Source organism: Dendrobates tinctorius, unplaced genomic scaffold, assembly GCF_039654945.1.
Source record: "Dendrobates tinctorius isolate UK_male_01 unplaced genomic scaffold, ASM3965494v1 ptg000189l, whole genome shotgun sequence".
Lineage (NCBI taxonomy): Eukaryota > Metazoa > Chordata > Amphibia > Anura > Dendrobatidae > Dendrobates > Dendrobates tinctorius.
In genome coordinates this window covers 2,411,209-2,438,085 of record NW_027361856.1, presented here as the reverse complement: position 1 = coordinate 2,438,085, position 26,877 = coordinate 2,411,209, and the positions used below count along the sequence as shown (strand labels likewise).

The following is a 26,877-nucleotide window of genomic DNA, read 5'->3' as shown; positions in this document are numbered from 1 at the left end:
TAAAAGCTTACACAATATTGTGATATTACATAAGATAGCACCCTGACAGAATCAGATGATCTTGTATCTACAACAAGGGCAGATATTTGTCAAATCTGTTAATTGCATTCAAGTCCGCTATTTGGATTTAGGCCTGATTCAGAAGTCTGTATGCCTTTTTACGTGAAAAAATGGATAGTTTTTTTTATCAATCTACTGGAACAGTGTTTCATCTGAGCATCAGAAATACTAATGAAGGCTTCTGTCGGTACGTGCGCATGATCAGGAACTGCTGCAGGTTTGACGCTGCGTATTTATGTGGCAGCAGTGACAGAAAAGTGGATGGGATTTCTAGAAATCCCATGTCCATTATGCGTGCATAGTCGCCTGTGGATCACCCTTGGACACTGACATTCTGCAAGTCTCCGCAACAGAAATTACATCAATAGAATGTATTGGCTGCGGTAAATCCGAACGGTTCAGTGATCACATCCGGATTCACCTGTGTTCCATAGACGGCAGCGAACATACACTACCTCCAAAGCGCTGCTAGCTCCGGATTGTGGTAACCCGGCCTTAAGCTTCCAAAAACAGAACATGGTTCTAGGTGTATAAAGGACTTTTTACAATGCAAGTGGCAAAATGCTGCCAGGCATATAAAGGACTGGCACCAAGTTAGAAGAAGAATGCTGCCAAGCATATAAAGGACTGGTGCCAAGCAAGTGGAAGAATGCTGCCAAGAATATAAAGGACTGGTACCAAGCAAGTGGTAGAATGGTGCCAGGCAGATAGAGGACTGGTGCCAACCAAGTGGTAGCATTGTGCCAGGCATATAAAGGACTGGTACCAATCAAGTGGTAGAATGCTGCCAGGCATATAAAGGATTAGTACTGAGCAAGGAGTAGAATGGTGCCAGGCAGATAGAGGACTGGTGCCAAGCAAGTGGTAGAATGGTGCCAGGCATATACAGGACTGGTACCAAGCAATTGGTGGAATGGTGCCAGGAAAATAAGGGACTGGCACCAATCAAATGGTAGAATGGTGCCTGGCAGATAGATTGGTAATAAGCAAGGCATGGAATGGTGCCAGGCAGATAGAGGACTGGTACTAAGCAAGGAGTAGAATGGTGACAGGCAGATAGAGGACTGTTGCCAGGCATGTAAAGGACTGGTACCAAGCAAGAGATAGAATGGTATCATGCATATAACGGACTGGTACTAAGCAAGGAGTAGAATGGTGCCAGGCAGATAGAAGATTGGTACTAAGCAAGGAGTAGAATGGTGCCAGGCAGATATAAGACTAGTACTAAGCAAGGAGTAGAATGGTGCCAGGCAGATAGAGGACTGGTAATAAGCAAGGAGTAAAATGGTGCCATACAGATCGAAGACTAGTAGGTGGAATGGTGCCAGGAAAATAAGGGATAAGGGACTGGTACCAATCAACTGGTAGAATGGTACCAGGCATTTAAAGGACTGGTACTAAGCAAGGAGTAGAATGGTGCCAGGCAGATATAAGACTAGTACTAAGCAAGGAGTAGAATGGTGCCAGGCAGATAGAGGACTGGTAATAAGCAAGGAGTAAAATGGTGCCATACAGATCGAAGACTAGTAGGTGGAATGGTGCCAGGAAAATAAGGGATAAGGGACTGGTACCAATCAACTGGTAGAATGGTACCAGGCATTTAAAGGACTGGTACTAAGCAAGGAGTAGAATGGTGCCAAGCAGATAGAAGACTGGTACTAAGCAAGGAGTAGAATGGTGCCATACAGATCGAAGACTAGTAGGTGGAATGGTGCCAAGCATATAAAGGACTGGTACCAAGCAAGTGGTAGAATGCTGCCAGGCATATAAAGGATTAGTACTGAGCAAGGAGTAGAATGGTGCCAGGCAGATAGAGGACTGGTGCCAAGCAAGTGGTAGAATGGTGCCAGGCATATACAGGACTGGTACCAAGCAATTGGTGGAATGGTGCCAGGAAAATAAGGGACTGGCACCAATCAAATGGTAGAATGGTGCCTGGCAGATAGATTGGTAATAAGCAAGGCATGGAATGGTGCCAGGCAGATAGAGGACTGGTACTAAGCAAGGAGTAGAATGGTGACAGGCAGATAGAGGACTGTTGCCAGGCATGTAAAGGACTGGTACCAAGCAAGAGATAGAATGGTATCATGCATATAACGGACTGGTACTAAGCAAGGAGTAGAATGGTGCCAGGCAGATAGAAGATTGGTACTAAGCAAGGAGTAGAATGGTGCCAGGCAGATAGAGGACTGGTAATAAGCAAGGAGTAAAATGGTGCCATACAGATCGAAGACTAGTAGGTGGAATGGTGCCAGGAAAATAAGGGATAAGGGACTGGTACCAATCAACTGGTAGAATGGTACCAGGCATATAAAGGACTGGTACTAAGCAAGGAGTAGAATGGTGCCAAGCAGATAGAAGACTGGTACTAAGCAAGGAGTAGAATGGTGCCATACAGATCGAAGACTAGTAGGTGGAATGGTGCCAAGCATATAAAGGACTGGTACCAAGCAAGTGGTAGAATGGTACCAGGTATATAAAGGACTGGTACTAAGCAAGGCGTAGAATGGTGCCAAGCAGATAGAAGACTGGTACTAAGCAGGGAGTAGAATGGTGCCAGGCCAATAGAAGACTAGTACTAAGCAAGGAGTAGAGTGGTGCCAGGTCGATTAAAGATTAGTGCTATCCAAGTAGTAGAGTGCTGCCAGGCAGATAGAAGACTGGTACTAAGCAAGGAGTAGAATGGTGCCAGGCAGATATAAGACTAGTACTAAGCAAGGAGTAGAAAGGTGCCAGGAAGATAGAGGACTGATACTAAGCAATTGATGGAATGGTGCCAGGAAAATAAGGGACTGGTACCAATCAAGTGGTAGAATGGTGCCAGGTAGATAGGTTGGTACTAAGCAAGGCATAGGATGGTGCCAGGCAGATAGAGGACTGGAACTAAGCAAGGAGTAGAATGGTGCCAGGCAGATAGAGGACTGGTGCCAGGCATGTAAAGGACTGGTACCAAGCAAGAGGTAGAATGGTATCAGGCATATAAAGGACTGGTACTAAGCAATGAGTAGAATGGTGCCAAGCAGATAGAAGACTGGTACTAAGCAAGGAGTAGAATGGTGCCAGACAGAAGACTAGTACTAAGCAAGGAGTAGAATGGTTCCAGGCAGATAGAAGACTGGTACTAAGCAAGGAGTAGAATGGTGCCAGACAGATAGAAGACTAGGACTAAGCAAGGAATAGAATGGTGCCAGGCAGATAGAAGACTGGTACTAAGCAAGGAGTAGAATGGTGCCAGACAGAAGACTAGTACTAAGCAAGGAGTAGAATGGTTCCAGGCAGATAGAAGACTGGTAATAAGCAAGGAGTAGAATGGTGCCAGGAAGATAGAGGACTTGCACTAATCAAGGAGTAGAAAGGTGCCAGGAAGATAGAAGACTGGTACAAAGCAAGGAGTAGAATGGTGCCAGACAGATAGAAGACTAGGACTAAGCAAGGAATAGAATGGTGCCAGGCAGATAGAAGACTGGTACTAAGCAAGGAGTAGAATGGTGCCAGACAGATAGAAGACTGGTACTAAGCAAGGAGTAGTATGGTTCCAGGCAGATATAAGACTGGTACTAAGCAAGGAGTAGAATGGTGCCAGACCGATAGAGTTCTGGTACTAAGCAGGGAGTAGAATGGTGCCAGGCCGATACAGGACTGGTACTAAGCAAGGAGTAGACTGGTGCCTACAGATAGAGGACTGGTACTAAGCAAGGAGTAGAATGATGCCAGGCAGATAGAGGACTGGTACTAAGCAACGAGTTGAATGGTACTAGTGTAGTAGTGGGACAGGAACCAAGCAAGTAAAACTATGGTACCAAACAAATAAGCATCTGTTAATGTCCTCCCTTTTATGCCACCTTGGTAAGTTTAATGTCTCCGGTCACTCTAAGGCCAGTCACCGTTTTGAGCTGTTGCACACGATGTGTGAAGTCGCAGAGACGATGTCCATCTAAGAAAACCTGCATCTGTCGGTGCTGACAGACGATCTCCATCTGTAATGAGAAAGAACGAGCTTTGTCCAGCAGCCAAGTATAGTCACAGGCGTGTAATATATGTGCACTAGGGTGACCGGATCTCATATGGGGGGGAAAAAATGTCAGAATCTTGTTCGTCTGGACCCCACAAAACGATTCCCCTTTCCAGATATTGAGAGAGCCAAAATTTGAGCTCGATCAAACGACGTTAACCCGTGCCGCTCGTCGCTCAAAGTTTGAAAAAATCCAAATTGAGGTATTTTAAGATTTAGGTATTTTGCATAGTCTGTTAGACTATAAAGAATGTGACAACAACATTGCAGAAATAGCCCTGACCAAATTTTCGAACCATTTTTGGTATTTGAATGCAGAGTTGGTGGGATTATCGTTTTTTGATCCCACCATTACAGACCATGAAAAGTTGTTAATGGCTAATAAATTGCTCAGTAGCACAGATGAACCATCAGAGCACGCTAACCTACATGAGTTGATAATTTTACATAGTTATCTAATCTATTCTAGAGCTTTTGTTAAAGTAGTTTTTGAAGCGTCAGAATATAATGCTCGGCATTTGCTTACAACTTGCAGGACATATTGCTTTTGTTCTTCATCTTTTGTCAGAAGGTCGTTAAAGTCGGTTACTTCCTACCTCTTTTAATTTTTCTTTCCTAACTTTTGGATTTACAACCCTAGCGTGCTCTGATGGTTCATCTGTGCTACTGAGCAATTTATTAGCCATTAACAACTTTTCATTGTCTGTAATGGTGGGATCAAAAAACGATAATCCCACCAACTCTGCATTCAAATACCACAAATGGTTCGAAAATTTGGTCAGGGCTATTTCTGCAATGTTGTTGTCACATTCTTTATAGTCTAACAGACTATGCAAAATACCTAAATCTTAAAATACCTCAATTTGGATTTTTTCAAACTTTGAGCGACGAGCAGCACGGGTTAACGTCGTTTGATCGAGCTCAAATTTTGGCGATCTCAATATCTGGAAAGGGGAATCGTTTTGTGGGGTCCAGACGGACAAAATTCCGACATCGATTTTTTGCGGTCACCCTAATGTGCACACATCTTTCTGTTGAGTTTTTGAAGCAGAAACTGAGCGGAATCACTCAAAATCCTCCTCAAAACTGAGTTTCCACTCAGTTTTCGTTAAAACTCGGCAGAAAGACTCAATTTGAACACACCTTTATGCTCCCTTGTAAATCCACTAGATCAATGTATATAATTTGTTAAGCTAATCTTTATGGATTGGGCATTTACCATCAGGGCAGTAGGATTTTTTTACTGTAAGATTAAAATCTTTCTAATCTTACAGAACAGTGTTGCTGAATATTGTGGTGGCTCAAGTTCGATCTAATATTAATATTTTGACCCTTACCTTAAAGTTGTCTCCAGCAGTGAATGGGAAATATGGAATTTTTCTCTCTTCTGCACCCCAAACTCCCGCAAATTTAGCATTCCTGATTACAGATCTGTCTTGGAAGTTTATGGTTAGTTGAAGAGCGACATCCTCCTCCAAATCTTTAGGCCTGCACAGCAAATCGACTGTAAAGCTAAGCACAAGGCTGTGTTAATCAGTGGCCCCCAAATAAATGCCCATGTGCTTGCAATATTTTGTTGAAAGGTAGAAAATTTTTATAGTTGCCGTATTCCGACAGCCATCGCTTATTTGTTTCCAGTTTTGATTTTTTGTTTTGCCATGGTTCCCCCAACACTTTTAAAGAGCATATTTTAGGGAGGTCAACTATGGAAAATTGTGCCCCAGGATTTAAAAACCTGTTTAGCATTGGATAGTGGTATTATTTAGAGAATTAATTTCACTATTAGCGAGACCTTTAGTAGATCAGGCACTATGCAGTGGTACCATATGGATTATCTATGGCAGTATTGTCAGTGTAGGCTGAAAGTAGTTGTAAAACTGCCTAAAAATATGAAATGAGCAGGGTCCTACTTTGCTTTATTGCTTCTCTAAAATCAAAATATGTTACTTTTCCAAAACAGGATTTAGAGTAAAACAAGAAAATTCTTTTCATTTTACCTCTTAGGTCTGATATCTACCATTCCCATCATGGTGATCTTCATGGCCGGCTTCATCCCTCCTTTTATATCACCAACATATTTTTCTCCCTTAAAATGTATTACAGCAGGGAATTAGCTTTGTCAGTATGAAGGGGTTGTAATTGAAACAAATTGTATTGTCTGTCTCATGTAATATAAGCTATGTGGACAAAAGTGGTAGGTGCCACGTCTTAATCATTTATCGGCATTTCCATTCATTCCCATTGCCCAGGTATATGACATCTGGCCCTGTTGCCCCCAGTGTATATCATCAGTCCCCCTTACCCACAGTGTATAACATCTGTCCCTTTCCCCTTGGTGGTTAACATTTGACCCTATTGCCCCCTTGTGTATACTATCCATAACCATTGCCCCTGGTGTACAACATCTGGTCCCTCACTCCCAGTGTATAATATCCTGCCTCTTGACAATGGTGTATAACATCTGGCCCCATAACCTCCAATGTATAACACCCGGCCCCTCATCCCGGTGTATAACATCTGGAACCATTGCCCCGGGTGTATAACATCCAGATCCCTGACCCCCAGTGTATATCATCTGCCCCCAGCTCCTGGTGTATAATATCTGGCCCCCCACCCCCGGTGTATGACATCCAGTCCCTTGCCCCAGGTCTACAAAATCCCCTGGTATATATCATCCGCCCACCCTACACCCAGTGAATAACATCAAGCCCCTGCCCCTGGTGTATAACATCCGAACCCTCACATTCGGTGTATAAGGTCCAGTCCTTCGCCCCCGGTGTATACTATGCAGAACCATTACTCCTCACGTTCGGTGTATAACATCCCGTCCTCTGACCCCCCCGGCATATAACATCAGACCCCTCAACCTCGGTGTATAACATCCCGCCCCTTGCTCCCTCTATGTGTTATCCCTAACCATTGATCCAGGTGTATAACATCCAGCCCCTAGCCCACTGTGTATAACATCCTGCCCCTTGCCCCCAGTATACAACATTCCCTGGTGTATACTCATCCGCCCCCCCTACACTCTGTGAATAACATCCAGCCCCTTGCCCCAGATGTACTGTATAACATCCTTCACTTTCCCCCATTGTATATTACCCATCCCACCTACATCCAGCCTTTGCCCCTAGTGTATAACATCCAGCCCCATACCCCCCCGGTGCATAAAATCCAGCCCCTCGCCTTGTTGACTGCCTTGACTAATGTGACAGAACGGCCGGTGGTGCAGAGCTCAAGGATACCAGCACGGTCCTGTAATAGGACCAACCAGTGGAGCAAGTCTTTAACATTTCTTCTTTCCTCAATCTTCCCCTATCACCTGTGAGTGATATTATTGAGAAGTAGAAGGAACCGCAGCAACTCAGCGTTATAAAGTTACAGAGCGGGGTCATAGAGTGCTGAGGAGCAGAGGACAGAAAAGTCACCACCGCTCTGCTGACCCCATAAATGTGGAGTGCAGACATCCACTGGTATTGCACAGAATCTGTCAGTGGATCATCCTGCTAAGCTGTCCATATGGACCTATTGGTCATAGAAAGTCGAATAAAATTATACCTTCATATCTGCGATCCATTCATGTGAAATCTATGTTTTAATTAACATGTAAATTAGCTTCTAAGAACTTTGGGTGGGACACAGAACCTCCTGAGGATCTGCCTCCATTCCCTTGATTTTTCAGAATCTCGGCAGAAATAGTCCTAAAAAAATCTAGTTGTATGTACCGTAAACTGGATTTTACTTCGAAAATAAAGAGTATTCAAAATGTATTTAAAGACTTGGAACAAGTCTGCTTCAAAATCCTTGTGAAAAAGCCTCTGTGTACACATGCTTTAAGGTTATGTTCACACTGGGGGGTGCTAGATATTTTTGCAGTAGTTTTACCATGACTCAACTTTGCAATTTCTAGCCTAACTGTAGAGGAGTGCAGCTTGTAAAAAATATAGAGTTCAAAAAGTGACCGCCTCGTGCCCATCACAGATAAGGATTTCTTGCATTCAAATTTCCCGCCTGCCCTGCCTATCCTCCAAGAACTGAACAATTACATCTGGAAAACATGCAGCTTCACATTTCCAGTCTGGTAAAAAAAAAGTGTGATTCTCTATTTTTCTTCAGAATTTCTATTCAATGTAAAAACATCCTTTGTACACACAGCTGCTCAGAAGGGGGGACCATCTGAGAATGCCAATGCCCGAAGTTGCTGTCACCAGACTCCACACTAAAGACTTCATACTTTAATTCCTAGATTTCCTTGACCTGATGAGGCTGGTGTGCTTTCTTTGAAAATCCATGTCATAATGACTGGATATTCCTTTTCAAAGTTTTTCCTGGTCTTCATGAGAGTTCATGTTTTAATTAATAAATAACATGCTCATCTTCATATTGGGATTTTACAGCTATTCTGATGGGGACTTTCAAAGTAAATACACCAATCCCATCAGGTTTCGCATACATTTCCAATCTGATATCGATTAACCTATCCATAGGATAGGTCATCAATATAGAAGTAGTGGACCAACCGAACCTGTCATCAGGATCAAACATGTTAAACTGAAGGTATGGGCAGAATGGTGCTGTCATACTGATTTAATGCATGCATTTAGTGTAAAAATCTGTAGCCTGGATTTAGGTAAATCATGATGATAAATTTCTGTTTCCTTGGTGCTTTGTGGCGGGACTTGTGGGAGGAACTGTGGGTAGGGTCAGAGGGCTCAGCTATGACCCCTCCACTGCTTTTGTTGCATTCATTTAAATTTTGGGCTGGCACTGTCTTAGCTGCGGGCGGTGCTCTTGTTAGTCGTACCAGCGCATGTGCAGATCGATCTCCAGCGGTCTTCATGAAAATGCTGCCCGAGGTGGCGCATGCACAGAATGAGATACCTAAGCTACTGAAATGCCCTGCATATGGGGTAAGCGACATAACAAATCAGAAGAACTATACTAAACTTCTAATTTAATGTTTTAAAAAGTCACATGGTAGACTCTGTTCCTTTCTCACAATGGTGAAGACAAAGGAGCTGTCTGAGAACATCAGATCTGCTATTATTTGCACGAGACTTCCAAAGGGTATGAGGCCATCTCCAAAGACAATGGTATCCCAGTTTCAACATTGAGCAATGTTATTAAGAAGTTTGCCAAACATGGAACCATCAAGAACCTCCCTGGACATGGGGGAAAGAGGAAAATTAACGAGAGATGTATTCAAAGGTTAGTGCGAATGGTGGAAAAAACACCGTGTGAAACATCCAAACACCTGAACAGTCTGGGGTCATGGTTTCAGCAAGTACCATACGCTGCACAATAAACCAAGCAGAGCTTTATGAGCGATGGCCAAGGAAGAAACCATTTCTGAAGAAAAGACATAAACGGAACCGCTGATCTTTGCCAAAGAGTACCCTGACAAACCACAATCCTTCTGGGAAAATGTTCTGTGGACAGATGAAACAAAAGCAGAACTTTTTGGCAATGCAAAGCAACAGTTTGTTTACAGTATAACATTCCACCATGTGAGTGGACGGGGATTACTCATGCTGCCGGTCTTGGAGGTAAAACACTGGCACACTCAGGGTTAAAATGAATCCATTCGGTTTATTTGCTCCATAAACCACATAGCAACAAAACACAGTTTCCAGCCTTCACAGCAGTCGAAAGCAACATAAACAGTCCTTAGCTGGGCTTTGTTCCCTCAGGCCCTGTGCACACACAGGCCAGGGCAATGTCCAGCCCGGAGGCTCCGTCTTGAGCCGTACACACTGGCGGGCTTCTCCTTCCTGAGAACATAGAGACTACTCTGTAATGTCCCACCTGGACACATGGAAGTCTGTGCACACTCCCAGACTCCCAAACACTCTCTGCCCATGTGCTAAACAAACACAGCCTCCATTATGTGGGTTGTAACCACACCCACAGGTGAGATATGGATCACATGGGCTGGTCACATGGTCATGACCTCACGGCAGGTCCTGAAACTCCTGCAAGTCCTGAAGGAAAACGGGTACAGTCAACATCCTGACCCTGAGGTGAGGCAATATGGGTAGCCAGACCCTCCCATCTCTCATAGCTACCTCAACCCGGACCCAGTGCACTAAATGCCATATTAGTGCTCATGTACACTAACAACAAAATACTCTGGGTTGCATCGCAGGGAGCATCCATCCATGTGGCATATATCTCCCATTAACCACACGACCACCCGTCACACCACATGTCCCCCCTCTGCCTAAAGCGGTGAGGCTTGGCACTTTCTTTTACTCGACCAGAGATCCTTCTCTGTCGTCTCTGCCAGTCAAACGGTCTGTCAAAGTCGGGCCCTGCTACTGAACCCTTTTGTAGATACCCATCATCCATCACGTCTTTTAATAGAGATGACCGCTTGTCAAACCACTCGCACCCCCGGCGGTCAATCCGGCATCGCAATTCTCTTGCACCCATACCATCTGTCTGGTCTGACTCTTTGTCACCATGTCCACTACAGGGTCTTCCGCTTAGGTCACTCAGTCCAGAGCTAACTGAGGTGTCACTACTTCTACCTTTTCCGTCAGGCCACCTACTGTCATCTCTCTGCTGGCCATTTCTCCTATGGTCTTTACTGCCTGGAGAGCAGTCCTTCCATTTGTCTCTATGTTCTCTGTTATCTCCAGCTTGAGGACTTCCAGTCTTAAGCGAACCTCTTCGCCTCTCTATACTGCGAGTTGAAGATGGCGGCCATCTTTCCATTTCCTGCAGCTCTCTGTTGATCTGCTCCCTCTCAAGTCTTAGCTGCTCTAGTTCTTTCATACAGGCCACGCAATACTCCAGGAGCATCCGGATATTCCCAAGGCTCTCCATGGATCCGACAACAAGGAATGGAACCATCCCATCTTCACCCATGTCCTGGGCTTCGTCATCAGCCGGAATCCTCACTCTCATCACACCGGACCTATTCACCATCTCCTGCATCACTTACCCAAACCTTCCAATGACCTTCCTCACCAGATCTCTGTGCACTTGAATGATGCCTTCTGCAATGTCCCGCTGACTGTGAACTTTCCTCGCACGCTCTAGACGTCAAGCGGCTTCCTTATTCCTCAAGAGGATCATCTGCTTCGTTCGGAGGCATTGTAGATGCATATCCCTCAGGACAGCCACCCGCTTCACTGTGACTTCCCTGGTTGACAGTATGACTAACTGTTTCGTCTCTGGTGCCCAGTTCGCACTACATGCTTCTATAGCTTTTCTAAAGGCCTCATGCACATCCTCAATGGCACACGCTTCTCGCATGTCTTCGGGTACCTCTATTATACACCTGAAAAGTGAAGTCTCCCCTTCCTGGACATACTGTTGGACCTCCTCGTCCTGAGCATCAGTGCAGTTTTCCAAGACATCGACGTCCCTTGTATGGCCATCTGCATGGCTCTTCCCCTGCTCGATTTCTTCCTCCATGGAGGCCTCTTCTTTGGTCAGCCTCTCCAGTTCACTCTCCTTCATAACGATCAGATCGGGAGAGCATAACAGTTCAATTTCCCCGTCATCCATGGATTTCTGGAGCTGGGTATTAGTCTGCTTCTCTATCATGAGCTCTCTAAGAACTTTTTCTCGCTCCTCTGCCAGGCAGCAACGCTCATCCTTTCCCTGGAGAAGCTCCTGCTGATGCTTTTCTTCGGCCTCTCTGAGCACCTCCATATCTTTCACTATACTTTGCTTATTTTTTGACACGCTGACAGGTGACCTCTGAGCTCAGAGACTTCCTTCGCCAGCTCATCCACTCTGTGCTCAGCTGCTTCTCTTAGGACCCTTTCTCATTCAACATGCTCTTTTACAGTCTCTTTAAACAGCTCTATCTGATGGTCCTGCTCTCTTTTGACCAGTGTGACATCGGCGGTTATGCCCGCCGATGCCCCTTTCGCTGCGGCGGCCGCTGCGGCATCCCCTCACCTGCGCGCTCCCGCTCAGTCACGTGGCCGCCGTCAGTTCCTCTTCTCCTCGGCTCCTCCTTCCCGCCCCCTGGTTCGCGCTCGCCGCCGTCTTTCCTCGTTCTCCCATGATGGGCGGCGCTGAGGGGCGGGCCTGGTCTCCCCTGCGATGGGCGGCGCCGAAGGGCGGGTTTGGGTGACGAGCATCCGGGGGCTGCTGTACTTCAGGCGTCCTCGCAGTTAGGAGGACGCCTGACGATCGTGTAGCTTTCCTGCACTCTCTGGCCTCTACAGTTCTACTGTAGCTTTCCGCGTTCCGCCTGACACTCCCTGTCGCTCTCTGTCTCCTGCGTCCTTCCCTCCCAGCCTGCCTGTGCACTGTCTCCCATCTCCGGTGCCGTCCTCCTCTTCTGCCCGTCTAGGTCCTCCAACGTACCATTGCCTTCCCTCTCCTTCTGTCCTTGGAGCCGTCCCTCTTGGTTCCGGCTGTCGCGCCTCCGTCCTCTGTGGTCCTGCCCCAAACGATCCCTGTATAGGGGTCGGTCTTCACCTGGTGTGCTCGACCCTGGGGCTCCGGATCCGCGATCCAGAGGGTCCACTCTCTATCTTAGGTACCGCTAGCGTTACAGTATCGTCAGGCCATGGACCCCGCCGGTGCCGCGGCTGCCACTCAAAAGGAACTGCTCTTCCTTAGAGAAAATCAGAACCGTATCATGTCATTCATGAAGTCCATGGACACCCGGCTCTCCGCTCTTCAGACCGCAGACCCAGCACACGCGCCCCTATTAGTCAGTCTCCAGCAGGAGCTCGCACAACAGCGCGATGCTCAGTCTCACATTTTGGGGTATATGGCCTCCGTGGATGATAGGCTGCTTTCTTTGCAGTCCTCTACGGCCGCTTCCACCCTAGCCCGGGACACCGTCTCTACTCCCCCTCCCCGTCTCGGTAAACCACCCAGGTACTGTGGGGACCCAAAATTGTGTAGGGGATTTTTAAATCAGTGCAGGTTGCACTTTGATCTTTCGCCCCAACAGTATCCCACGGACCGTGCTAAAGTGGCCTTTATAATCTCCCACCTTGAGGGGGAGGCGTTGGCTTGGGTGAATCCATTATGGGAGAGGGATGACCCGGTGGTGACCAACATCCAGTGTTTTTTGGAGACATTTCGCAAGGTTTTCGATGAACCTGGACGCCTTGCTTCCTCCACTGAGGCCCTTTTTAACCTCTGCCAGGGGTCCCTTACGGTAGGGCAATACGCCATCCGTTTTCGGACCTTGTCCTCGGAGCTGGGGTGGAATAATGAAGCCCTGGTTGGTGCGTTTTGGAGAGGACTTTCTGGTAAAATCAAAGACGAGTTGGCCGGGCGTGACCTCCCTACCACCCTGGAGGATCTCATCTCCTTGGCTACTCGTATTGATCTGCGTTTTCAGGAGCGCGCCCGAGAGTCGGCTAGGGAGAAGAGGTCCTTTAGGTTATACCAAGCTCCTATTCCGCGCACCGTTGCCCCTCCTAGTAACACCGCTCCTGAGCCCATGCAAGTTGATCGCATCAAGCTGTCTGAACAACGGCGTAGGGAGAGAATGTCCAAGGGACTCTGTCTCTATTGTGGAGGGGCCAACCACTTCATACGCACTTGTCCTGAGAGACCGGGAAACGCATCCGCCTAGGCCAGGTAGGAGAGGGCCCCCTAGGTGATTCTACCCCCTCTCTTCCACTTACTGTTTCAGCTCTGCTTATTTCAGGACGGGGGCGTAGCTCTGTGGAGGCGTATGTGGACTCGGGCGCGGCAGGCAACTTCATCCACCAGGAGGAGGTGGACAGGCTCCAGATTCCCGTGGTCGTCCTAAGTAATCCTCGAGCAATCACCTCCGTTGACGGCAAACCTCTTCCTGGGCTCGTCACCTCGGTAACCACTGAAGTAAACCTGCAAGTTGGCGCCCTCCACTCTGAAAGGATTGCCTTTTATGTCTTGCCTCAGTTGTCCCACGCCATTCTTTTGGGGCTACCTTGGCTCAGGCGGCATGAGCCTGTTATCGATTGGCGCTCCGGAGAGATCCTGCGCTGGGGGCACGCCTGCCATGCAAGCTGTTTACGTAACCTGGTTCGTCCCCAGCCTCAGCGCAAGCCTACAGACCTCCCTGGTCTTCCTGTGCCATATCACGCTTATGCTGATGTTTTCTGCAAAAGAGAGGCGGATTCCCTGCCACCGCACCGGTCTTATGACTGCCCCATCGACCTGATGCCTGGAGCGATTCCTCCCAGAGGTAGAACATACCCTCTCTCTCCAGCCGAGACCACTGCCATGACGGAATATATCCACGAAAACCTCTCCAAGGGGTTTATCCGAAAGTCTTCCTCTCCTGCAGGCGCAGGTTTCTTCTTCGTCCGGAAGAAAGATGGATCACTGCGGCCTTGCATTGATTACCGGGGCCTGAACAAAATCACCATCAAGAATCGTTACCCTCTTCCGTTGATTCCGGAGCTTTTTGACCGGTTGAGAGGAGCCCGGATCTTCACGAAGTTAGACCTGCGGGGAGCCTACAATTTGGTCCGAATCCGTGCTGGGGACGAGTGGAAAACGGCCTTCAATACTCGTGACGGGCATTATGAATATCTAGTCATGCCATTCGGCCTTTGCAATGCCCCCGCTGTGTTCCAGGAATTTATCAATGAGGTATTCCGGGATCTACTCTATTCTTGTGTTGTCATCTACCTGGACGACATCCTCGTTTTCTCCCCCGATCTGCCTTCTCATCGCAGGAGTGTACGCTTGGTCTTGCATCGTCTCCGAGAGAACCAACTCTACGCCAAGATCGAGAAATGCCTTTTTTGAGCAGTCGTCACTACCCTTCTTGGGATATGTCGTTTCCGACTCCGGTCTAAGCATGGATCCCGAAAAACTCGATGCGGTTCTCAAGTGGCCTCGTCCTGTGGGGATTAAGGCCATCCAGCGGTTTCTTGGGTTCGCAAACTATTACCGCCAGTTTGTGCCTCACTTTTCCACGGTTACCAAACCCATCACGAACCTGACCCGTAAAGGAACGAAGACCAACAGCTGGTCCCCTGAAGCGGAGGAAGCTTTCCAAACTCTGAAACGTTCTTTTGCCTCAGCACCCATTTTGCATCGGCCTGTGGCCAGCAGACCCTTTGTCCTGGAAGTGGATGCCTCCTCCACTGGAGCTGGGGCGGTCTTGTCCCAGCAGGCTTCGTCCGGACGGCTGGTTCCATGCGGTTTTTTCTCTAAAATCTTTTCACCGGCGGAGTGCAACTACTCCATTGGAGACCGTGAATTACTGGCCATTAAGATGGCCTTAACTGAATGGCGGTATTTACTCGAGGGAGCTGTACATCCCTTTACCATCCTCACAGACCACAAAAACCTGGCCTATCTGCAATCCGCCCAAAGGCTCAATGCCCGACAATCCAGGTGGGCCTTGTTTTTTTCCCGCTTTGACTTCCAACTTCATTTCCGACCGGGTAATAGGAACGTCAAGGCCGATGCCCTTTCCAGGTCGTTGCAGTCTTCTGAGAGGGACGAAATCCCATCCTGTATCATCGAGCCTTCCAGGATGATCACCGTGGCTCCTGTGAATTTTGCTACCCCTCCGCCCGGTAAGACCTTCGTCCCTCCAGGCAAACGTATAGAGGTGTTGTGCTGGGGACATTCCTCCAAAATTGCTGGACACGTGGGGACCAAGAAGACTCTCTTCCTGCTTTCCCGGTATTATTGGTGGCCTACGCTTCGCCAGGATGTGATGGACTACGTGGCCTCTTGCACAATCTGTGCCCGGAACAAGGTGGCTAGGACCTTGCCCGCCGGTCTTCTTCATCCGTTGCCAGTTCCTGAAGCCCCCTGGCAACAGATCGCCATGGACTTTGTGACCGATTTGCCCCGCTCGGCCGGATGTACCACCATCTTAGTCGTGGCAGATCGCTTTTCTAAGATGGCCCATTTTATTCCCTTATCGGGACTACCGTCCGCCTCAAAGTTGGCTGAGATCTTCATCCACCAGGTCTTCAGGCTGCATGGTCTTCCTCAGCGGATTCTGTCGGATCGGGGGGTCCAGTTCACCTCCCGCTTCTGGAGGGCACTTTGCCGGCTTATGGGTACATCTCTCGACTTTTCCTCCGCATATCATCCTCAGACCAACGGGCAAGTGGAACGAATTAATCAGGGGTTAACCACCTTCCTACGTCACTTTACCAACGCTCATCAAGACGACTGGGTTGCGCTCTTACCTTGGGCTGAATTCTCACACAATAATCATCCCAGTGAATCTACCACCAGGTCACCTTTTTTTGTGGTAACCGGTCAGAACCCAAATATTCCATTGCCTTTTTCTACCTCTACCGAGGTACCCGCAGCTGATTCTCTTGCTAAAAAATTCTCGCAGATTTGGAGAGAGACCCGGGATGCGCTCAAAAGTGCCAACGACCGAATCAAGAAGCATGCAGACAAGAGACGGAAGGACGTACCCCCGTACCATCCTGGTGACAAGGTCTGGCTTTCAACTCGACATATCCGTCTGAGAGTTCCCTCTTACAAGCTGAGTCCTCGGTACATTGGACCGTTTGAGGTGATTGGACGTATTAATGCCGTGGCTTACAAACTAAGGTTGCCTGCTTCGCTCCGGGTGCCCAACGCCTTCCATGTCTCGCTCCTGAAACCCGTAGTCCTGAACCGGTTCCAACCGGTTTCCATCGTTCCCCCTCCTGCCATCTCTGATAACGTCTTCGAGGTCAAGGACATCTTGGCTATGAAAAAAGCCCGGGGTAAGACCCTTTTTCTTATCGATTGGGTGGGTTTTGGCCCCGAGGAGAGGTCCTGGGAGCCCCGGGAGAATATCAACGCCCCTCGCGTTCTAAAAAAGTTTTTGGCCAATCTCGCTAAGGGACGCCGTAAGGGGGGAGGTACTGTGACATCGGCGGTTATGCCCGCCGATGCCCCTTTCGCTGCGGCGGCCGCTGCGGCATCCCCTCACCTGCGCGCTCCCGCTCAGTCACGTGGCCGCCGTCAGTTCCTCTTCTCCTCGGCTCCTCCTTCCCGCCCCCTGGTTCGCGCTCGCCGCCGTCTTTCCTCGTTCTCCCATGATGGGCGGCGCTGAGGGGCGGGCCTGGTCTCCCCTGCGATGGGCGGCGCCGAAGGGCGGGTTTGGGTGACGAGCATCCGGGGGCTGCTGTACTTCAGGCGTCCTCGCAGTTAGGAGGACGCCTGACGATCGTGTAGCTTTCCTGCACTCTCTGGCCTCTACAGTTCTACTGTAGCTTTCCGCGTTCCGCCTGACACTCCCTGTCGCTCTCTGTCTCCTGCGTCCTTCCCTCCCAGCCTGCCTGTGCACTGTCTCCCATCTCCGGTGCCGTCCTCCTCTTCTGCCCGTCTAGGTCCTCCAACGTACCATTGCCTTCCCTCTCCTTCTGTCCTTGGAGCCGTCCCTCTTGGTTCCGGCTGTCGCGCCTCCGTCCTCTGTGGTCCTGCCCCAAACGATCCCTGTATAGGGGTCGGTCTTCACCTGGTGTGCTCGACCCTGGGGCTCCGGATCCGCGATCCAGAGGGTCCACTCTCTATCTTAGGTACCGCTAGCGTTACAACCAGCACGTGTCGCACCATCAGTTCTTTAATCAGATTTTCAGATGGGCTCTCTTGCCCACCCATACTCTGCCTCTTCAGAGGTCCACCTGTTCCTGCATCCACCTCTATGGTCTCTGCGGGTCTACTACAGGTCTGTTTTAATTCCAGCCCCACACTTCATCAACTTCCCATGCATCTTCAAACAACACAAAGTCCCGGCCCCTCTCAAAGGGATACAATAAGTTTGGTGGTTTACTGCCACCTTGGCACTCAACACTTTTGGACACCTCAATCATCACTCTGTCCACAGTATAGTCCACAGTGGCCCCATGGTTGCAGCGAACCTTGACCTTTTTCTCGGTCAGACAGAAAACAAGAGGAATTCCCGTCAGAGTCACTTGACTCTTTGAGTCCAGCCATCCAGAGTCTCCTTCACGGTGTAGCATCACGGTACACACCTGCGGCTTGTTGTCAAATGGAAAGTCTATGCCGCACTCAGAATAAGTCAGACACAATCACAGCTGTTCCCCAGACATGTCCACTGAGGTAACCAGTGCTGCCCCTTTTGAAAGCTCCGCCCCTTTTTGGGCCACTATCCCCTTTTGGGACTCCATCTCTCTAGAGGCCTGTACACAGCAGTCTATCCGCCCCAACAGTACACTTAGGTTTTTCTGGGCTTGAACTGGCCCTTTAAGAGGTAGCCCGCTCTGGACCTTTGATGTCCTTATGGCACCTCACCAGCTCCTACTGGCACTGCCACAGCTCTGGCTGTAGCCACAAACCGCCGGCACCTCCGGCTGACGCTCTCAAGCCACTTCTGCTGCCACTGCAGTTCCTGCTGCTGCAGAACCTCTTGCTGCAACTTGCAACTGCAGCTCCCGCTGTCACAAGTCTCTGCACGGCTCCGCACCACAGACTTTGTGGACCCGTTGATCCACCGCAAGCTTCGTAACCCCGCCGAGTTACATCCAGACGCTTTTCACTTTCGTGACCCCACTGAGCCACGGCAAGTTGACTTGAGAAAAAAAAACTTTGTGACCCCGCCGAGTCACAGCAAACACCTTCAGCTTTATAGAGAGAAAATAAACAAAAACACACACAGTCTCTCACTGACCCCGGTCAGTACCTGTGGACCCATGTCCGTTACTTGCTGGTGTCGGCCACACAGGTTCCCGGGTACCTCTTATCCATCCTATAGCCACTTCTCATATAGTCTTTCACTGATCCTGGTCAGCGTACCACAGACTCAGGTCTGTTACCTGTTGGTGTCAGCCACACAGGTTCCCGGGTACCTCTTATCCACAGAGGCATCCCAAAAATAGCTCTCACTGACCCCGGTCAGTTTTACTCACAGTTGTCAGACCGTACGCTCTCCTGGCTCCGAATCGCCAGCACTGCCACACGTGCTTCCTGGACCGTTGCCCACAGTCTAGCACTAATTGTAACGTTCCACCATATGAGTGGATGGGGATTACTCACGCTGCCGGTCTTGGAGGTAAAACACTGGCACACTCAGGGTTAAAATGAGTCCATTCGCTTTATTTCCTCCATAAACCTCACAGCAACCAAACACGGTTTCCAGCCTTCGCAGCAGTCGAAACTCGAAAAGCAACATTAACAGCACTTAGCTGGGCTTTGTTCCCTCAGGCCCTGTGCACACACAGGCCAGGGCAATGTCTAGCCCGGAGGCTCCGTCTTGAGCCGTACACAAAGGCGGGCTTCTCCTTCCTGAGAACACAGAGACCACTCTGTAATGTTCCACCTGGACACATGGAGGTCTGTGCACACTCCCAGACTCCCAAACACTCTCTGCCCATGTGCTAAACACAGCCTCCATTATGTGGGTTGTAACCACACCCACAGGTGAGGTATGGATCACATGGGCTGGTCACATGGTCATGACCTCACGGCAGGTCCTGAAACTTCTGCAAGTCCTGAAGGAAAACAGGGGTACAGTCAACACCCTGACCCAGAGGTGAGGCAATATGGGTAGTCAGACCCTCCCATCTCTCATAGCTACCCACAACCCGGACCCAGTGCATTAAATGCCATATTAGTGCTCATGGACACTAGCAACACAATACTCTGGGTTGCATCGCAGGGAGCATCCATCCATGTGACATATATCTCTCATTAACCACTCGACCACCCGTCACACCACAACAGATAAAATAATGCAATGAAGCTTATAAGGAAAAGAACACCCTACCAACAGTTAAGCATTGTGGAGGATTCATAATGCTGTAGGGCTGCACCTGGTACTGGAGACCTTGGCTGTATCACAGGAATCATGAAATCAGAGAATTATCAAGAGATTTTAGAGTGAAATGTCTTACTCAGTGTAAGAAAACTTGGTTTGAGTCATAGATCATGGGTCCTTCAGCAAGACATTGACCCAAAGCAGACATCCAAAAGTATATAGGAATAGTTGAAAAAGAAAGTGGATGGTTTTAAAATGGCCAGCAATGAGTCCTGACCTCAATACCATTGAAATTCTTTAAGGTCAATTGAAATCTGCCATTGGGAAAAAGAACCCTGCAAACATTCAGGAGATTGAACAAACTGCAAAGGAAGAGTGGGAGAAAATACCTGCTGAGAAATGCAAAAAGCTTATAGAAAGCTACAAGAAACATTTGGAGGCCGTCATCAGTGCTAAAGGGCATGCAATCAAGTATTAATTAGGGGTGCCTTTATTGTTGCCCATGCTGTTTATTCTGTTTCTTCTTTGAAATTGTGAAAAATGAGGATGATTGACCTCATGGAGATCAACATCCAACACTGCGGAGACACCATCACGTGTTTCTCAACGCAGTGATTCTAGAGCACTGCCCCCATCCCTTATGGGAAATATGCAGAAGCATGCAAAACAGAAGCCGCAGAGACACCATCACATGTTTCTCAACGCAAGCAATGACTAGCCAGGTCTTTCACCGGGAAGGAACAACCACAGGAAGGGCAGTCTCCAATGAAGGAAACCACCTATGCCAAAACATGGTATCCATCCACAGACAGCTGTTTCGGGGTATTTGCCCCTCATCAGTGTGGATTAGGAAACTGGCTAGTAGGAGCAATGCCTAGTAGAAGACTGTGAAAAATGAGGATGATTGACCTCATGGAGATCAACATCCAACACTGCGGAGACACCAACACGTGTTTCTCAACGCAGTGATTCTAGAGCACTGCCCCCATCCCTTATGGGAAATATGCAGAAGCATGCAAAACAGAAGCCGCGGAGACACCATCACATGTTTCTCAACGCAAGCAATGACTAGCCAGGTCTTTCACCGGGAAGGAACAACCACGGGAAGGGCAGTCACCAATGAAGGAAACCACCTATGCCAAAACATGGTATCCATCCACAGACAGCTGTTTCGGGGTATTTGCCCCTCATCAGTGTGGAGATGGTGTCTCCGCAGTGTTGGATGTTGATCTCCATGAGGTCAATCATCCTCATTTTTCACAGTATTCTACTAGGCATTGCTCCTACTAGCCAGTTTCCTACTCCACACTGATGAGGGGCAAATACCCCGAAACAGCTGTCTGTGGATGGATACCATGTTTTGGCATAGGTGGTTTCCTTCATTGGAGACTGCCCTTCCCGTGGTTGTTCCTTCCCGGTGAAAGACCTGGCTAGTCATTGCTTGCGTTGAGAAACATGTGATGGTGTCTCCGCGGCTTCTGTTTTGCATTCTTTGAAATTGTAACACGTAAGTTGAAAAACAATGTTTTATTGTTATATAGCCTTGAATCACCAATTAAAAAATCAAGAGGATATAACTATGGTACATTTACATTTATTTCTGAAGATATTGTACAGTCTATGAAAAAAATGGAGTGCCGATAATGGTGACCAGCATTGTATTTGTTAATAATATTAAGAAGGTTTAAGTCCCTTCTGGGATCTGAAAAAATAAGTAAAATATGCTAAATATATAGATATGTAAAAAAATCTGAATAGCCCCACTTTTCCCTAATTAAAAATAAAATGACGTAAAGAAGAAAAAAATATAAATATATATATATATTTATGTGTATATATATATATATATATTAGATGGAATTACCGCATCAGTAAAAGTCTGATCTATCAAAATGTAAACTTGTTTAACCAGTGTGTAAAATGTAATGAGAAACAAAAAATCAAAGCACTGAAACTGCTGTTTGTTTGTCAGTGCATCTCACACCAAAAAATGAAATAACTAGCGATGACAAAATTGTACATGAACCATATTATGTCAACAGCATTGTCATTTCATCACGTAAAAAAAATGAGCCCTCACATTTTGAGTTTTTTTTTTTTTTTTTAAAGAAGCTAGAAAGTAAAATATTAAAAATATCTACATCACCATAATCATACTGACCCCGGGGGAATCATGTTCCCATGTCATTTTACTGCATTGCTTGTTTTTTTCCCCACCATTTCACTCCACTTGTCATTTTTTTGCTCATTTTGCCATATTACAACTCATCCTGCAAAAAAACGAGCTCTGAAATGGCTAATCTGATGGAAATGTAAAAAGGTTATGAACAGAATGGCTGCATCCTTATGGGGTTAATATATTCTACAGATCAATTTCTCACACTTTCCTACACCTTTGCTTGCTGTCAGTAAGTTGTAAGATTTCTTTCTGCATCCGAAGACAGAAATCCTGTTGGGCCAGGTTCAGACTAGGGTATTTCATGCTCCGTATTCCGATGGCAATGCCCCTTCTGACCTCGGGTCTCCCAACTCGAATTTACAGCTTTAAATCCGTAAGGCTGTAAGGTGGGGTCAATGAGGTGGTAAGGTCAGGTCTATGAGGCTGCGCGGTCGGGTCTATGATACTGTAAGGTCGGGTCTATGAGGCTATAAGGTCTGGTCTATGAGGCTGTAGGGTCAGGTCTATAAGGCTATACGGCCAGGTCTATGAGGCTGTACGGTCGGGTCTATGAGACTGTACAGTCGGGTCTATGAGGCTGTAAGGTCAGGTCTATGAGGCTGTACGGTAGGGTCTATGAGGCTGTACGGTCGGGTCTATGATACTGTAAGGTCTGGTCTATGAGGCTGTAAGGTCGGGTCTATGAGGCTATAAGGTCTGGTCTATGAGGCTGTAGGGTCAGGTCTATAAGGCTATACGGCCAGGTCTATGAGGCTGTACGGTCGGGTCTATGAGACTGTACAGTCGGGTCTATGAGGCTGTAAGGTCGGGTCTATGAGGCTGTACGGTAGGGTCTATGAGTGCGGACGGTCGGGTCTATGAGGCTGTATGGTCGGATCTATGAGGCTGTACGGTCGTGTCAATGAGGCTGTAAGGTCTATGAAGCTGTAAGGTCTATGAGGATGTACAATCATGTCAATGAGGCTGTTAGGTCGGGTCTATGAGGCTGTAAGGTCAGGTCTATGAGGCTGTACGGTCGGGTCTATGAGGCTATGCGGTCGGGTCTATGAGGCTGTAAGGTCGGGTCTATGAGGCTGTACGGTTGGGTCTATGAGTGCAGATGGTCGGGTCTATGAGGCTGTATTGTCAGATCTATGAGGCTGTACGGTCGTGTCAATGAGGCTGTAAGGTCTATGAGGCTGTAAGGTCTATGAGGCATATCTCAACAAAAATCGTCATGGGAGGTACCATGAAGACTCAAGAAGTGAAGACAATGATAAATGTAAAAATACAATTTTTATTAATCATCAATTAAAATTAACATAATTATATTAAAAAGACAGGACTAATTGGTCTCCAACATGGGGGGTTAGGATAACCAGCAAGAAAACATTATTGTATCTCCATAGAGTGCAAACTACATAGGATAATCGAAAATCTGACTTGATTCAAAATAATGTACCTCCAGAGATCAAAAAAAAAAAAAATGAGGCAGTAAGGTCTATGAGGCTGTACGGTCATGTCAATGAGGCTGTAAGGTCGGGTCTATGAGGCTGCATGGTCGGGTCTATGAGGTTATGTGGTCGGGTCTATGAGGCTGTAAGGTCGGGTCTATGAGGCTGTTTGGTAGGGTCAGAAGACCTGCGGTCAGAACTGGTGTTGTAGTGTGAAATACAACAAACTGAATGGGCTGGATGCTATTGTAGCAGGTGATCAGCTGCGATAAGTACGGTATTTTTCGGCAACTGATTGCAAATAAGAATCTTATTAGTCACTGACAACAAGCAGAGTTCTTGAAAATGAAACATGAAATAAGAGAAAAAAGAGGTGTGCAAAACTGGACGCGATCAACCCCAAAATCAGAGAAATTAGAAATATAATAATAATGTATATCACATAAATATATGAGAAAAATGATAAATTTTTATTTGTTATTTATTTATCATTTTTCTCATATATTTATGTGACATACATTATTATTATTATTTTTCTAATTTCTCTGATTTTGGGGTTGATCGCGTCCAGTTTTGCAAACCTCTTTTTTCTCTCATTTCATGTTTCGTGTAATTAGGTGTGTTGGTCGGCAGGCCCCCGTAGATATTTTGTAGTGTCCTCAAGCTCCTTGTTTTTTGCTAGATCTTGAAAATGGGCTCAAACAACAGCTATAAGACCAATAAATGTGGTATTATACGTAGTAGTCCGGTGATATACTCACGTTGGTGCAGGTTGCTGTCTCGGCCATGGTGTGATTGGCAATGGCGGAATTGACTACTCCTCTTGTCAGACGTGAAGTTTTGGCTCGCTTTTTAAAAATAAACACTACAATAGGAAAGAGACGTGCGGGCAGCTTATCTACCCCAGACAGGCCTCTGACAGCTCAGCCACCCACCACAAACTGCAGCCATGTCGCAAGGCTGAGATGGTAACCAAGGAGACACTAAACCATCACCAAGGACACTGACAATTTTCCATTTTGCGCTTTTGTTTTTTTCCTCCATAACTTTTTATTTTTCTGCCGACCAACCCATATGAGGGCTTTTTTTTCTTGCAGGACGAGTTCTAGCATTGAATGACACCATACATTGTACTAGAAAAAGTGAAATGGTGGGAAAACAGTGGCTGCAATTCCACCATTGCTTTTTGGGGTTTTACTGTTACAGCATTTACTATACAGTAAAAAATAACCTGGTTATGTGATTCTCCATTTCAGTGCGATTTCAGCAACACCAAATTTTCATTGTTATTTTTTTATATATAAATGGTGAATAAAAAATTCAGAAATGTATAAAAATGATGAATTAGTCCACCATGACAGCACCATAGGAGGACGTCCTCTTATCCTCTATGGGACAGGAAATACATACTAGGATAAATAACCCCCCACCCTCACCCACAAGACCAGTGTCTTCTACCAAGTACACCAGGATGGATGGAACCCAATTTTATTGACTTTCCTTCTACAGATGTTAGCTTCATATAAGCTCAAGCAGCCCCACTCAGGGTGTAATGCAGCCCCCCTCAGCGTATACTGCAGCCCCCCTAATAGAGTATACTGCAGCCCCCCTCAGAGTATACTGCAGCCCCCCTCAGATTATTCTGCAGCCCCCTCATAGAATATAATGCAGCCCACCTCAGAGTATACAGCAGCGACCCACACACATACACACTATAATGCAGCTACACACTCACACTGTAGTGCAGCCCCCTCCACACACAGTATAATGCAGCCCCCTCCACACACAATATAATGCAGCCCTCTTCCACATACAGTAAAATGCAGCCCCCCTTCACAGCACATACAGTATAGTGCATCTCCCCACGCACAATATAGTTCAGCTCCCCCACACACAGTATAGTGCAGCTCCCCCTCACATAGTATAGTGCAGCTCCCCCAACACACAGTATAGTGCAGACACACACCCTATAATGCAGTCCCCCTACACAGTATAGTGCAGACACACACTATAATGCAGCGCACACACACATACACACACCTTACCTCTCCTCCTTGTTCCCCGCGCTGCTCCAGGCTCTTCTTCGGTCTCATCAGCTCCACTGCTGAGTCACAAGCAGAGAGAGTGATGGGAGAGGGAGTGTGATCTGACGCTCTCTCCTCCATCACTGCTTTCAACTGTATCGACGTTTAGTATGATGCCAATACAGTTGAATGAGCGATGGGGGGGCCTCTTACGGATCCCATAGCGGTCATTGGCTGGTGGCCCCTGGAGGAGTGGGGGCCCTAGGCAGCTGCCTGGTCTGGCTGCCGCTAATTCTGACCCTGCTCCCAAAGGCAGTCTGCTGACTAGACAAAACATCCTACTTGTAATGCCTGCAGTAAGTGTTTAGGCTGGACCACGTTGCTACCCTGCAGATCTGATCCACTGAGGCCCCTGCCCATTCATCCCAGGAAATTGATACATTGATATTGCTGGTGGTTACAGCTGGTATACAGACAGGCACGGTAAGTGCTAGCAGGTACAGCTGGTATACAGACATGCATGGCAGATGCAGGCAGGTATACAGGCAGATACAGGCAGGTACAGGCATTTACAGACAGGTACACTAGAATAGGGGACCTGGGGGACCTGAGAACTAGCAACCATGCAGACAAGGAGAGTGAACACGTCGCTCAGGAACTTCCAAAAAGGTGGAGGTCCCTTAAATAATAAGTGTCTCCCAGCAATTGGCTTGGGATACTTTAGGATGGTGCGTGCTGCCTCTTTACAAGACCGGGAGCGTGAGCATATCCTACAGGCAGTACCCTGGGATTTGCCAAATGCAGGCAAACCCCGGGAGGTCGCAGCAGGAGGAAGGGCAGGCCGAAGGCCGCGGTGGCAAGTAAGTCAGCATCCCTGCCAGGTGACAGGAATATAGGAATCATGCAGGGACACCGACGCTAAATTACCCCCCTTTATGCCCCCTCTTCTAGCCCGCAAGAAGTGTCTTCATAAGGAGATGGGCATGGATGTTCTCCTTGGGCTCCCAAGACCTCTACTCAGGACCGAACCCCCTTCCAATCCACAAGAAAAAAGGTTTTCCATCTTACCCTTTGTGTGGCCAGAATATTTTCTACCTAGAAAATATTTTCTGAGCTGACTGCAGCAGGAGTAGTACCCCGTCATGGAATGAAATGAGGATCCGTAAAGAGAACAAGAGGATAAGGCATTTATTTGTTTAAGAATCTGAAAAGGACCGATAAACCGAGGACCCAACTCATTAAACAGAGGCGACTCTAAACACCTCTTGCTCACGTGTCTCTTCATCGGTTCCGAAAACTTCACTAATGTGGCCTTGGTGTCCTCCAAAATTCTACAGAAGCCCTTGGTGAGAAACTCGGCCACAGGAATGTCAGTAGTTACGGAGAACAGAATATTGAGCTTTTGACCAGAGGCGTAGCTAGGGTTTTAGTTCAGGGGGGGGCGAAACTTCTGAGTGGGCCCCTAAACAGAGAACCTCAGCAGATGACCGCTCTGTTGCCAAAAATAA

The 26,877-nt window shown here is 47.6% G+C and overlaps 1 protein-coding gene across 1 annotated transcript; it reads right to left on the bottom strand.

Moving 5' to 3' along the window:
* On the bottom strand, positions 1-24,227 carry LOC141055621 (galectin-related protein-like). The gene is made up of 4 exons (XM_073552266.1): positions 24,107-24,227; positions 6,070-6,158; positions 5,410-5,584; positions 1-4,037 (listed from the first exon to the last, which is right to left on the bottom strand). Exons 1-4 carry the CDS (start codon positions 24,131-24,133, stop codon positions 3,894-3,896), a joined length of 435 nt encoding a protein of 144 aa, XP_073408367.1. The 5' UTR covers positions 24,134-24,227; the 3' UTR covers positions 1-3,893.
* Between the last annotated feature and the right edge of the window lie 2,650 nt (positions 24,228-26,877).

Bases quoted from the DNA above. Each gene is read 5' to 3' on its own strand.
- LOC141055621 (XM_073552266.1), bottom strand. From the start codon at position 24,133: ATGGCCGAGACAGCAACCTGCACCAAC. The intron at 6,159-24,106 runs GTGAGTATATCA...ATACATTTTAAG, and splicing joins AGACAGCAACCTGCACCAAC to GGAGAAAAATATGTTGGTGA. The intron at 5,585-6,069 runs GTAAAATGAAAA...CCTTGTGCTTAG, and splicing joins GTAGATATCAGACCTAAGAG to CTTTACAGTCGATTTGCTGT.